Source organism: Camarhynchus parvulus, chromosome 1A, assembly GCF_901933205.1.
Source record: "Camarhynchus parvulus chromosome 1A, STF_HiC, whole genome shotgun sequence".
In the NCBI taxonomy this organism is placed as follows: Eukaryota; Metazoa; Chordata; class Aves; order Passeriformes; family Thraupidae; genus Camarhynchus; species Camarhynchus parvulus.
The window spans coordinates 37,649,899-37,664,941 of record NC_044586.1 but is presented as its reverse complement, the minus strand read 5'-3'; the positions used below and the strand labels follow the sequence as shown (position 1 = coordinate 37,664,941).

At 40.3% G+C, this 15,043-nt stretch overlaps 1 protein-coding gene across 1 annotated transcript in view; it reads right to left on the bottom strand.

Annotated features, from left to right (window-relative positions):
• Window positions 1-352: 352 nt before the first annotated feature.
• The window catches only part of WIF1 (WNT inhibitory factor 1), a 38,167-nt gene continuing 23,476 nt past the window's right edge, over window positions 353-15,043 (bottom strand). The window contains exons 4-10 of the mRNA XM_030960589.1: window positions 14,395-14,535; window positions 11,183-11,278; window positions 9,508-9,603; window positions 8,081-8,176; window positions 4,112-4,207; window positions 3,418-3,513; window positions 353-1,186 (exon numbers count right to left, since the gene is read on the bottom strand). Coding sequence (XP_030816449.1) covers window positions 1,065-1,186; window positions 3,418-3,513; window positions 4,112-4,207; window positions 8,081-8,176; window positions 9,508-9,603; window positions 11,183-11,278; window positions 14,395-14,535 — 743 coding nt within the window. The 3' untranslated portion in view covers window positions 353-1,064. The remainder of the gene's footprint in view (window positions 1,187-3,417; window positions 3,514-4,111; window positions 4,208-8,080; window positions 8,177-9,507; window positions 9,604-11,182; window positions 11,279-14,394; window positions 14,536-15,043) is intronic.

Genomic DNA, 15,043 nt, shown 5'->3' with positions numbered 1-15,043 from the left:
GCCAGGGCTGCACTATCACCTGCTGGGGCAGAAGCTGTAAGAAGAATATTCTGAGCACCTGAGGCACCACAAGCTGGGCACAGCAACATGGCTGGCTGGCAGTGCTGGGGACAGGAGGACCTGGTACAAGGAGGACAAGTACAGGGAGTGAAACACACAGCCTTGCATGTTCTCCCCTCCTTGGCCAAGGCACAAGAAGTTGTTCTTCTGAAGTATTTTGAAGAGCTGTGGGGCTAAAAGCAGACAGAGGGAGACCAGTCCAACAGTGCCACTGTTTTATGAGGGTGTCCTAGAAAAGCCATCGTCCCAACCCAGCACCGATGAGACCGCAGGAGGCCACACAGAGCAATATTCAAAAAACTAAAACAGCGTCTTTATTTTATACATAACAATCAGTATAAAAAGTTTATTACATAAGAGCTGTTCTGTTTACAATATATTATATTGCTTCAAGCTGATGCAGAAACTTCTTACATTATAGCTCTACTTTGTTTACAATATATTATGTCGGTTAAATGGTACCACTGCAGTTTCTTTTTAATACACAAAACTGTAAAGCCAAAAATAACATTGAATTGAGTTATTCAGTTTTTAAATTAGGCAACTTTTTTATTTATGTGTTTGTTTTTCTTAGGGAAAAGTCTAAATACACAATTTGTAAAAATTTGCAAAATGCATCTTTCTTTTGTCTTAGGCAAATTGCATCTGTACTCATTGAAATAATTCAGGGTTAGCATCTACAGGATTTTCTCCTTGACTATTGTTACTTAATTTTTGGATAATATTTGCTATATAAGCAATAAAAGGGAAGTTTAGCTGTAACTGAAGTGTGGTACAAAACACCATCCAAAGCACTGAGAGAAGAAGCCTATATAATCATGCTACAGAAGTATTTATAAAACTTAAAAGGAATAGTAAGTGTCAGCTCAGTGGTTTATAATGAAGCTAATAAAATTCCAGCCGGTAATCTTAACTGTAATGAACAGCATTTTAACATTCAATCCATGAGAGGTTAATGAAGGTTGTGAACTTTGTGTAACACGAACCATTTCAGATGTTGGAGCTCACCAGATATAATTGGATTCGGGTGGGACATGCTTCTCCTCAGCCCTTTTTGGCGAAGGCGTGTGCTGCCTGTGCTTGCTGCCTGCTGGCCTCAGGGCGCTCAGACTGCTGGCTCCATACCCTGGAAAATTATCTAGTTCAAGAAAAAAGAATCCACAGAAGTGGGCTCATGATCCACAGCTAATATTTCAAGTGGAAACTGTCTTACCCATTTGAACAAAGGATTTTCCTTTGCCTTACAAAAGTGCTCACATGCCTGTTACCCCTCAGGATGAACGGAGTCCTGCTGGACAGACAGATGCTTGGCCTGACCAGGGAGCCCAGGAATTCCAGCACAGCCAGGCTGTCACTCAGCCTGAGGTTCACATCTGCAACCCCCATGCCAGGTGGGTTACAGTCATAATGATCTGCCAGCTCTAGAGTGGGGCATTAGTGACCCCCTGGGGAGAATCTGCACCAGCTACCTGAGCTGGGCTTTGGTTTATAGCTGAGTGCAAAGAAAAAGAACACCAGTGACCATAAACACCCGGGGGGGAAAGAAAAGCCATCTGAAAAAGGCTTAGTAGAGCTGCTTTGTTGTGGGAAATGAAAGTGAACAATAAAAATGGAATTCAAAGTATTATGTTGTAATTCTTTATAGATTCATTTACTCATCTCATTACTTAAAGCTCATGGAAATTACTTTGAAAAACGAAGTCCTCTGTTCAATTTTTTAGCCACTTCTTTTTTTACGAAAACAGCTTCACCAAAGAGCCATTCATTTGATGGAATATGAAGCAATTCTCTCAAGTTAACTATAAATCTCCTCTCAAGACCCAGTGATGTTTGGTTTCAGTTGAAAAGAGGGAACTGCAGTGCATGCACATTAATGGACACTTAAAATGGGGGTGAATTTTGCCAAATGTCCATTTCACAGGTTCTTTGCTGAATACAAAGAGAGTTTTGCAGCACTAAATTCAGCAGGACTGTATCCAAGTAATGAAGGATGCAAAACCTTGGAGTTTACAATAATGTGAGACTATTGGCTTCTTATCACAAGGCAGGTGTGAGCTTTGGTTCTGTTGTACAGGTAATTACTTCTTTGGTGATGGTTACCTAAAGTATGTATTTGTTTTCATTTGCTATCTGAGTTCTTTATAGGAAGAGTATGACAGGAAGAAAAAGTTCATACCAAAGTTACGAACTGTAGTTCGTGGTGGTTCATTTCTTTATATCTTTTTTCTAACCATAACTTGTATTAATGGTATTTCTCCTTCAGAGAGTAGCATGAATACTTAAACACAAATTCACTAGGTAACAACAGAAAAGCAGACTCCCAGTTTTCACAGCAAATCTAATTTTCACAGCAAAATCCATCTTAGTTGGATAATACTCAGCTTTCAATGAAAATGCTGTATTTATTCTAATACATTTTGATGTGACAAAAATCATATGCATCAACAGGTTTTAATAAAAGTGAACATTCAGTTGATGCTGCAACACAAGGTTCACATTCCTTATGGCTGATTGGTTTTGTAGCTGCAAACTTTTTTATTATTGACACATAAAACACAACCTTTGAATTGGTAGCCAACAGTGATATACATTAGTATCTTTTGGGAGTATATAAAGATCACATATTGAAGATCTGCTCTTACAGTATTGTTGCACATGAAACATAAAATTAAATCTGAAGTTCTTACTGGATATATCCTATTGTATTTCAAATAATTATACAGTACCATTTTAAGCCCAGTGAAATGATCAGTTACTACAATAGATGGTAAATGGACCAAAAAGCACAACAGAAATTTATTTCAAGAACTTTAACTTTGCTTTGGGGCAATGTATTTTGTATACTGTGGAACATGGGTGGGAAGAGGAGAATTAAAATGTGAAGTTGCTAAGAACAGATCTTGCATAATTCTTCAAGTTTTCCCCAAAATTTCTAAAGGACATTATATTTTTTCTAAGTTTCAAGCAGTTTAAAAACCTGATAGAGTTTTATTTTTAAAAATACCTATCCAGCATTCCGAAGCTAGCTGACATTACTGAGGAGTATTGAAAAAATTAGATCCCTTCCACACTACGGTGGGAAGACATGCAAGTCCTCCTCTGATTGATATCAGATTCTGGAATTTCTAATACAAAAATGGTAGTGATAAAACACTTTCAAATCATTATGATTTTTTTTTAAGTAGGTAAAATTATGGAGTATTGAAAGCCTTTGTTTTATTGCTTGGATTAAAGACTAGAGAAAACGGAGTGTGGTATGATTAATGATGCTGGAAAGGCTCTTGAAGCAGTCATTTCTGTATAGCACTGGGTGTGTAACACCTCAGATCTGACTCTCAGGGCTTGTTTCTCACTTACTTTTATTGCAGTGTCTCCCGTGCCAGCCTTCCTTGCACTGGCATTTGTTGGGCTCCACACAGGTGCCGTACAGGCCACAGCTGGGTTCGCAGACAGCTGCAAAAAGTGAACACACACACCTGGTCTCTTGACATTTCATCCAGAGACACATTTGCTCTCCCTGCTATTTCACATGATGAGCTGGTCTTGGCACAGGCTGTGGCTGTCAAAGTAAACCTATACCTTTGCACTGAGTGCAGTCAGAGCCCTGAAACAGTCCACACCCATTCTTTACTGGCAAGGTCTGGCTCAGCCCCTGGCAAGAGAATCGGGTTGTACAGCAGAGCTGAGCATCCGTCAGAACCAGCCAGAGAAGGAGAGTAGTCCCCAGCACCCCACTCAGAGTGGATATTTACATGGCAAAGTATTGACATTTTATTAAGCATTTCTCTACTACTAAACTGCCATTGCTGAGCTGACACACTGCTTTTATAGAAACTCAAGAGTACAGAAGAGAGGAGGACTGTGAGGACACTTCTGTTAAAAAATGTTTCTGGTTTCATAATTTCTCTAAGTCTGGTGCATGATGTACATCCAGAAAGTAAAATAACTTGAATTTGACAACAAACAATTAGCAGTGACATTAGGTAAAAAAGATACTGCACAGTGAGCATGATGTTCCCACAGGGACTGAGGGAGCGGCTTTGGTACTCACGCTTTGAACACAGGTCTCCCTGGTAGCCTTTGGAGCACTTGCATTTGTTCTTACCAGTACATTTGCCTCCATTTCGACAGGGTTGATGGCATTTACCTAGAAATTGAAAACATGGAAACAATGGTCTTAGTCCCTGTGCCTACTGGAGACAACTGTCAGACAAGCTTGCCTGTACCTGAAAACTCACCAGATGTTAGAGTGTGCACTATGGATCCACCAGGAAAGACTCTGCTGCAAGTCTGTGCTTCCAAGTGTTCTTCTCCTTTGAGAATATGACAATAATTTGGCATGGCCAAAGCCTGTGTGACCTTGCAGTTTTTGCCCAGGTCTTTTCCACTCTGTCTCTGCATCACCCTCATGACTGGTCAGTACTGACTCCTGCTCTCCTCACCCTTTACAAGGGAGGCAAGCAGACCATGCTGTTCCAAAGAGTGGGATCCAAACTTGAGGGGCCCCAGCAGAAGAAAATCTAGTGACATCTCAGAGCAGTAAGAAACTCAGAAAATGACAGTATGGCTGCTACTTGCAGACAGTAAACAGATTGGCTGGGCCCCTCAGCTTGCAGCACAGGCTGGGAACACCATGGTGCTGTGAATGGTGCAGTGAGGGATGTTCCACATGGCAGCTCAGAAACTAAAAGCATGTTAAAAATACATGCCCTTCTTTCCTGTTTGCACAGAACAGAGCAACTTTGCTAACAGTAATCGGAACTGGCAGACATTTTTCCAGGCTCTTGGTCTGGAAATTGCTTTCCTTCATAAACAGCCTTTGCCAAAGGCATAGGCTGGGTCAGGTGGTGTTGTTGTTGTAGGAAGTCTTGTTTGGCCCTGATTGCTTGGGACTGAGGAGGCCCCCACTGGTGGAGAGCCACACTCAATTTCTTTCATGCTGGGCATGACACAACAGGGACCTTCCACAAACTTAATGTCCAATGTCCCACCATCAGACTGCCTTGTTAGAATTTGTCTGCATTTCTGAACTAATTAAATCTTCACTCCTCTCTAGGAAGGGAAGCACAGTGCCCATGAACTCAGCCACTCCCAGGCTGAGGGAGGCTCACTGTCGCTTCCTGGGCACTCTTGAGCCATCAGGAACTGCATCCTCACTTTTCTGCTATCTTGGTGCCCATATGTACCAATGCAGATTTTCTCATTGTGATCCAAAATAATTTTTTATCTTTTCTAATGCCACTAGATTTCCTAGATTCTTCAGAAAAGAGAAAACAACGGTACCCTTCATAGATTTAACACTAATATTTACCTGTATCTGTGAGCAAATAAAAACTGGAACGTGGGGCAGCAAACTGTTTCCTTTCCTTTTCTCTTTTTCCCTTCTCCTTTCCCTTTCCCCTATTTTGTTGGCTGTTTCCTGCAAACCCACGACAGTTGGGTTGGTGGTTTTTTTGGGTTTTTTTTGTTTGTTTGTCTGTTTGTTTGTTTGTTTTTGTTTGTTTGGGTTTTTTTTAGAAAGGTATTAACTGAGAACTGCACATCATAATTTAAGCATCAATACTAGTTTGCTGTGCTGAAAACCTCATTTCATGATCACAGACTCTCCTCTTGGGAGCTCAACATCACAGGCAGCACCTGCTTAGCCCTCAACCCCTGCAGACCTTTGTGATACACATGTGTATTGTCAATATAAAGGAAACACTCATTCCTATTCTACAAAATTATTTTAAAAACCCTGAAAGAAGTTTCATAAGCAGCTGATGGAACAAACTGTGCTGAGGAGAGTTTCTGTAAAAGCACAATTCCTCTGCAGGAGCCTTTGGGGAGGGAAACTTTAGGCATTCTAATTTACAAACATTTGCATCCCAAGTAATTAACAATTGGAAAGAACAGTGCTAAAGAAATCAATGAACTTTCCTAGCTCTTTAAGCAAATCTGAAGGATATGGGTCAAGAGACGTAACATCAACTTCCACCAAGTTGCAACAGGCAAGCATTTGGCTCAGCACATCTCAATTAACTTTGGACTAAGATATTGTCACAGAATGAAGGAAAGAGTAATAACTCTCTGTTATTGACTAAGAAATGGAAAAAAACCCAACAAAAACAGCTGGTGACAAGTAGGAGAGGAATCCAAAGCAAAATAAAACTCTGGATTCAAAGCGAAACACTAATTAGGAAAAAACCTGGAAGACTTTGAATGCTTGTTAGTTTTGTAGACTGGGTTCAGTACACTTCCCAGGAGTCTTACAGAGGGATTCAATTATTACACAAGCACTGAAAACCTATACCCAATTCTAAAAAAAAAAACCAACAAAACAACAAAACCTTGCAATTTTGAGAAGATGGCTTTCTGCCTGTTGAAAGGTTTTTCCCCCTCATTATTTTAAGAATCCCATGATTGAATGTAGCTGGCCCTGGATCTAAGAAAATGTTTTCTGCTCTGGTATTTCTAAGCCTTGTCTAGATTTCTTGCAATCTTCCACTGCTGTGTTGGTGCAGTGCCCAGGGGTGATGACAGCTGTCAATCACAGTCTAACAGTTGCAGTCCTGGCTTTACAAGAGCCATCACTTTCCTTGCTCTCATTGACATTGTCCCAGTTTACCACAATCTGAATTTGTTCTTTTTTCTTTTGTACAGAAGCTAGTTTACTGCCTGTGTTTTAATTAATTTAATTTGAGTTTCACAGGTAAACCTTTCCAGGAAATCAAAACAGTTGCACTTATCCCAAGCAGCAGTAGACAAATATGAGCTTCAGTTCCTCAGATAGATCAATTAAATGGACTGCCCTTAATTATACACGCTGCAATAAGAGTTCTAAGAATTCTCCTCAAAAAAACCACCACCAAATATAAAATACATGCTTCTCTCTAAATCAAACTTTAATTTTCATCTAAAAATGTCAACAATGTTGACATTTTGGGGACTGAAGAAAGAAATGGGGCTCTGCCAAATAGTCAAATTTGAACTTGATGTAAGCAAAGGTAAATCCGGTGAAAACCCACACTATTGTTCTTGTGGTATATTATCTGAATTTATATCAATGGGCAATCTTCATTTACTTAAAAACAATAAAGCTTTGCTGCTTCTTTTTTCCCTGAATTTTTAATGCTGTAAAAAGGAGTTGCAAAATGCCTTGTAATGCATATAGACATGGTGAAACATTTACATACACCTACTGTTAATCTACACATAAAGACTGAGCAAAATGTAGGTCTTACTGTACCTGTGTACTTTCTTTGCATAGTAATTCACTTGTTGTAGTGTATTGGCTGATAGCAAGTTAAGAGTTTATTTCCATGTGTTTCCAAAGTAATTAAAATTTCCTAATTGTGAGGAGAGCTTGTTTCTACTGATTTGTATTAAAAAATCAGCATTTACATATCCTAGGCAAAATACTGCTCTCCATGCTCCTGTGAAGGTGCTGGAGAATATTGGTGGGATTATTTACTGCAGGAAAAGCTTTCCTGCGCAGTGTCCTGTTAGAAGTTGTAAGTCCAGGAAGAATGAGGTCTGGTTGTACATCTTCAAGTTACCTTGTGAATGTAACTTTGCATGTTACATGAAAGCTCTCAGCTCTTACAGTTTAGTTCTCCTTTTGCCCCAAATCTTTTAATTCTCAAATTATAGTAGTCCTTTCAGAGGTGACATCTCAAATTTAATCTGCTGTGCCCAGGTGTGATTTGCCATAATGTTTGAAAATAGATGCACCCCACAGGTTTGGCATGGCAGCACGTCTGCCACAGGGCGTTGCTTGCATACTTATGGCTTGAGGATTATTACCAAGCCTGGTTACTACTGAAAACAGAACAGGGCAGGGGTGATATGGTCCAGCAATGAATTAAACTTCTGAGTAGGAAACTCATTTGGAGGCATGTGGCATCTGACTCAGAGGGTCCCAAACTGCTGTGTGAGACCCTTGCTCTGTGCCCAGCAGAAGCAGCTCACATGTTACCATTCAGGCATTGACAGAAGAAGAAGCTGTAAATGAAAGCAAGCACACAGAGATGCTACTCACTAATTTCACATTGGTCTCCCTCATAGCCTGAAGGACAAATGCATTTTCCCAGATAGAAACATGTCCCTCCATTGAAACAGGTTGTTGTACAGTTTGCTGAAACAAATAAAAAGAATTAACTAATTAATTAATATGAACTAGAACTAACTTGGACTTAATGTTCTCTGCTGTTCATCATAAATAAACATTGAGTAGGTTGTAAAAGCAGGATTAACCTCTTTTCATCTGGTTTACAAAGTAAGACTGAAATGCAGTTATTCCTACATAATGCTTTACATGAGCACACACAAAAAGCAATATAGAATGAGACAAGTGAACAATACAGCAGTGAGCTCTCTGAGGACAGTCTGTGCTACATCTTTATCAACCCTCACACATAAAGCTCATTGAAGGATTAAGGCACTATTGCTATTGAAACTGCCAGTGTCTGATAAAAGGAGCACAGCCTAAGACTGGAAACTACTTCTACAAGAGGATAGTTCACTACAGTTCTTAAGTAATCCTTTGACTGAAAAGAAACCTCTGAGAGTTTTTCTGTGTGGTGACATAGATGCAAATGCTCTGACTTTCAACTGCCAAATAACTTACATTGTGTTAGATGTGACTTTTCACCAAACAGCGGGGATTCACATTAATCCTTCAAGACATCAGGAGCATTTAATTAAAATGCACATTTGAAGTATTTTCTAAATGTGGTGAAAGTCTGTTGACTAGATAGAAGATGTGAGGGCATCGACACCAACAGTTTGTGTAAAGTAATAGGAAAGTTCCCACTATTTTGCTGAAAAGGCCTCTAGGACTTTTTGCATTCAGTCTTTACTTCATGTAGACCTGCAATGACAAATGGAGCACGACTCTGCCATGAGCAGGTCAGTTACACTTCTGCAGGAAAGTACTTGGTTCTTTCTACATGGTAGCTTAGACTGCTCCCAATTACTGTTCTGAACAATTGATTCCTGGTTTTTACCCTTCAAGAGTCCCAATAAAGCTACAAAAAATGAATAGCTTGCATATTTTTTTCATGTGTCCAGATGCAGCACAATAATGTACTAAATAATTAGTAAAATTAATTTTACTACAGGAAACTAGAGCTCAAATAGAGATATTATTTTTTGTATTTTTTTTTCTCACCCCAGAAATATAAGTTATTTTTGTGGTAAGATCCACAGTTTTCAGTGGATCAACTGAAGTGATTACCCCAACAACCCTTCACAGAGCTGGGGTGTATGGATACCTGCAATTTCCTATATTCTTCCAGCAGCTGCTGGGCTGTGCTACAGTGTCTATTTTAAGAACCACAATATTTTTAAAATTTATTTACTTATTGCTTGCCTGACTTTCCAAAATGCCCTCCTAGAGGGAACCGGGCACAGCTGAGCGAGGAGCGGCTGCTGCGCGCAGAGCCCGGGGCTCTGGTGGGCGTTTACCTTTGTCGCAGTTGATGCCGTAGAACCCCGGGGGGCAGATGCAGAGGCCGGGTGTGATGCAGAGCCCGCCGTTCATGCAGCGAGGAACACACAGTGCTGAGGAGTGGGGAGAGCAGAAAAAGCATTGCTGGTGGCAATGTCCAAATGTCAATACCTTCCTGGTATTTAAATACATGCGCATTGACTCCTTAAGCTACTTTTCCTTCTGCTTATTGTTCTAAGTCACCTTTGCAAAGTGCCTCTGCTAAGGGGTTAAATCTATTATATCTTTGGTTTGTATCTGGCAATTTCTGTATAGTGCTACTAAAAATTGTAGGCTAATTGAAGATCAAATCTAACTCCATATGCAAGCAGAAATTGCCTCTTGTATAGTTTAATACCAGACAGGGGAGAGCAAAGTACCCACATACACCTACACACTCTGGATTTTTAAAATCCCCCCAGAATACAGCTGTATTCTGGTTCCTCAGCCGTGCAGGCAGGACTATCTCAGAGGGGTCAGTAACTCAGTGGGGTTCCCAGGCAGGCTTTACAATGAACCTTCTCTACTCCTGCAGACCTGAGCATAAGCATGGCTACCTAATTTTGGCTAGGAAAGCCTGCAGCCAAATTGTCCTGCATGCTCCCAGTGAATCTTCTCTGGAGCCCCTGTGCTCTTCCAAGACCTCTCTGCCTTGTGGCCACCTCAAAAGACTCTTCAGGGAGGCATGTTAGGGGGCAATGCTTCACTTTGTGGCTGCCCACAATTGGTACACACAGTGAGGTTGGGTCCATGCTGGTGAGTTAAACAGCACCCAGGCATGGGGCCAAATGGCCTTGTGCAATCATCTTGTGAAATTGTTGGTGGCTTGGCTTTGTCCCAGCTGACCAGCAAATCCTCCTGGCCATGGTCCTGGGATGAGTAGTGACCACAGGCTCCTCGCAGGAGTGAGTTTGTAATGGGTTTGTAGGAAGGTAAGAGTTTATTAAACATATGAATGTAAGCTGTGCCAGTTGCTCTCCAGGCCAGAGAACAGTCCTTGATCCTTTGTATTTAATATTTTTGAGTATCTGGGAGTGAATGATTGTATTGGAGTAGGATGCCCATGGGGGTGGGTGTCTCCAGTCGCCCTGGGGAGGGACTGCCACTGGGAAAAGGAAGGGAGGGATAGGAAGATCTAGTTTCCTTGCCAAGTCACATCAGTTTCATGGTTCTTCACTCCTGGAAATGTTGGTTTGGGCTATTATCCACTCATGGAAGAGAATCTTCCCTTCATCTTCCCATTTTTGTTTTCAGCCTGCTTACAAATCTGATCTTATCTGCAAATAAACAAATGCTGAGCAACTAAAGCACTGTGCTTTTTTTCACAGCTAGTCCTCATCAGCAGAAGAATTTTATTTAATCTTCTTGCCAGATGGATTCCCTGTGATTAGGGATCACTTTTAACTGTTGCATCAGGTTTTGTTAAAAGCAATTTGTGAAACAGAAAATATTTTTCATATGAAGCAATTTGTATTTCCACTATGGAAATAAAACCATGGATGATAATAACAATTCTCTTATGTCTTTGATCTCAAAATATACAAAATCTTCAGAATAGGCCATTCTTAATTTTAGGAGATCCTACAGTGCCAGAGATACAGTTTTCCTGAGATTGTGGTAAAGAAGACAGTTGAGATTTTTTTATTAAATTACCTTTCTCACAATGAGGCCCGTAAAATCCATCAGGACATTCACAGACATGTCTTTTGTTGCAAACCCCTCCATTTCTGCATCCTCCTGGACATTCCGCTTCATAAAATATAACAACAATTCTTAATTAAAATGTTATATACTTCAGCTGCCAGCCAGATCTCAGTGGGATTAATAAATTTCTTTGACACAAGAGTTAAAATTTTTGCTGGCAGACAAACACTGAAAAAATGGAAATTCAGTTAAGATTTCTTCAAGATAAATTAGTTTTTCTTTTAGTAGTCTACAAATAGATGTTCCATCACATGTTCACATAGGTGATGCACTTGTTGGTGGACTCTGTATTTTCATCTCCCTGCTGCTCTATAAGTGCATGAGCAATGTGGATGCTCTGCTCTGCTCAATCCAGTACTTTATTTTCTGTGTGGAAATGAGCAGACAGCTTAGTGCAGAACTTGCATGGCTGGTTAGACCTACCCTTAGTGTGCAGGACCAGTTTCGATTTCTGCAGCCTGAAGTAGACATCACTGCAACTTGCATTGCATTAATTACCACATCTGTTACTACTGAGGTGACAATGATGAAATCTGTGTTCACATGAAAGAGTGAGCATCAAGGCTAAATGGGAGAAGGCCAGAAAGGAAGATGAAAGCACTCCTGCACAACAGTTCTGCATCATCGTCAGCTCTCATTCATATCTCAATTATTGATCAAATACATAAAAGCATTTGGCAACACCGGCAGGATTATACAAGGATGAGAGATACTTCTGGGTGCCACCACTATCCTCAAAACACCAGAGTCCATCAAACAAGAAGGCAAACTAAATCAAAGCCCTGTGGAACACCATCAAAAAGGGCTGCTGGGTAGAAAAACAATTACACAAAAATGCCTTCCCGGATCCCTCATGGAGAATTAGTCAGGAGAGACCGCCTATCCCCACTAGAAAAACTCAACACCAGTAGGGATCAGTAGTAGGCACAATCTCCTCATCTTGATGCTCTGTTGTGTGACATTCCAAGTGAGAAGGTTCAAAACCTCTGAGGTAAAATGATATGCCTTAAAAGTAAAGCTGTTTGCAGCCGTAGTAATTGTAGCAAAGGGTTTTTGGTCTTACTGTGTTCTAACACTGTATTCTAGGAATTTTTCTGGAAATGCTTCTCTCTTTGTACTCAAATGCAGAGCTGCTATTCATTACCAAAAAAAAATGCATGCTTAAATGCATTCCATTTCAAGCAGAAAAATAGGAAAACATGTATTTTTTCTTTGTGACCACCTCTTAGCCACAACAAATCCTCTCTTATCCACTGCTCCCTTGCTCCACTCACTTTCTCTGCTGGGGCCTTTCTTTATGGCCAAGAATAACCAGAAACAGTGACTAGAGCCCTGACAGGAGCTCTTCACCGTGTATGGTATCTTTCAGAGGAAGGAATCTCACACCTACTCTAACACCAACCACTAAAGACATTCTTATCCTTCTCAGCATCTGTCCTAAAACACTGCTGTTTCCACCTCAGTAGACACAGGGCAGGAATGGGAGTTATTCCAGTGGGGAACATGGGCTGGAAGAGATGATGTAGAAAGCTCCTCCTTGGCATGTCTCCAAAGTTTGGGAAATCTTCCTTCTGTCTCTCAGCTGGCTCCATGAACAAAGGACTGGGACAATAATCAACCCCAGGTTTCCTGAGAGGTCATATGATGCAATACTGCTAAATCATTAGATATTAAAGCTAGTATAAAAGTGGTAAGAACAAATAATAACACAGAACTTATAACTTGGATGACTGCTATAACTAAACTGAGTTTGGAGCCCTTCCTCTTTAGGCCAGTATTTTCCAAAATATAACCGTAACTCTGCTCTCCCTATTAGAATACTCCAATGCTATTTCCAAAGCTTTTTAAGTTCAGTATCTTGGAGCTGAACTGAAAATAAAAAGATAGGAAGAGTTTCATGTTGTATTTACACCAGACACACTACTTCATACATGAGATCTGATTGTTTTTGAGTATTTAAAGCCTCCATTTTTCTTCCTCTTTCTCTGCCCACTTCTTCTCCCCCTCCTCCACTTTCCCTGGGCTAATTGGCAGCAGCAAGGCTTCAAAGGGGACAAGCAGCTTTGCTATTTGTGCCTAGTGAGGTTTCAAAGAATAAACAGCTCTTGCTCCCACTGCTCACTCTTTGAAGCCACACTACAGCCAATTATCTCAGAGAAAATAGTGCAGAGAAGAAAATGTGGGACCGTGAACAAAGATTTAATAGAGGAAGAAAAAAATCTTGTTCTTTGTACATCAGCCCTGTCATGGGTTAATTTGATACAATTGCACATGATATGGGATAATTATCTTGTTTTGGACACTGATTTTTCAATTTCTATAGCCTCAGCTTAAAGTGATAATTATAGTTGTTTGTGGTGTATCGAATTAATTCAGAAAGTCTTATTTCATAGTGCTTATTGTTCATAGATCAGTTGATTGAACAAGTGCTCTTCTTTCCAAGCAAACACTGCAAAAACTTCATGGCTTTTCTCCTACCAGCATGTCTTCTGTGTCTTTACTGCTTGATAACTGGAAGTACTGAACACCAGCTTCCACCATTTTACCTGTATCAAAAGCCAAGAGGTTGCACCTGAGCTACGGGGAAGGTAAAGCCAAGTTTTGCAGAAATTTTCTGATTTGAGATTTTTGTATTCAGTTTGGATGCGCAAGTTTGAGATTTAGGGAACTAATGACACCAAGCTGGAACTGAGGCACTGACAGCATTAATTGTCCTCAGTGTCCCCACTATAGTTCCCAGGAGGTCAGTTCCCCAGATGATGTGCCATTTCTGGAAAAGTTAACCTCAGCCTGCTTGCACAGAACTAGCTCTCCTCCAAGAACCTTGAATTGTTTGCTAGTAGGGGCTTTTCATATGATACATCTCTATCAATGTCTTTAATTAACACCTACTGATGTTAATGTGATGAGCAGTGAACAGCAGGAGGGAGAAATGTCTCCGACCCAGTGTGCTGGGGGAGTTCTGTAAGAAAAGGCTCAGTAAACATGTAGTAAATGATCAGCAAATGCACACAGAGCCAGAAAGCCTGGAATTCACCATGATTGCTTCACATTGTGTGACTGCTTTACTTCCATCCTCTCTATCTCTTATCCTAAATGAAACATAAGACATTTAGGTGACCTGGTCTAACAGCATCCCAGCATGTTTTCTTCGGTGTTACCTTGCTGACAGGTTTTAAAGAAGATGGCGTTCTGAGGGGTCTGGAGAATAATATTGCCTTCTGAATTCATTATGATCACGTTCACTTCAAATGCAGCGACCCCATCTTGTTTCCCAAGGCAAGGAAATCCAATCTGAACAACTAAAAGGATAATAATACCAATAACACTTATATTTACATGCAGATATACACATACATACAAAAGCATACATTGCAATACTAAAAAAACCCACAAGTTATAGATGTATCTAAGTTTTGGAGGAATACCACTGATGAAACAATGTAACACAGAACCTCTTTATTCAGAGGCTCTAGGATTAGAAGTAAAGCAGGACAGGAGAAGAGCTGATGTTCATTTGCTGAAATAACCCCAAGAGTCTATAGCACAGACAATGATCTTAACACAACCATACTTTTCTTGCAGATGAGGAAATTAATCATGTGGAGGTATCTAAGGATATATCAAAACATGCTGGAAGCCTACTTTAAATTTTCTGAGTTGAACTGCTCACTTCTGAGTCTAAATTTTCTGTGCTGTCACATGACTTCTGTAAAAACATATATTTAGGGGAAAAGTTACTTTAGGTAAGTTTTCCTCATTTGGATATTGCAATTATTACCTAAATGAGATATTGAGCTAACCAAAACT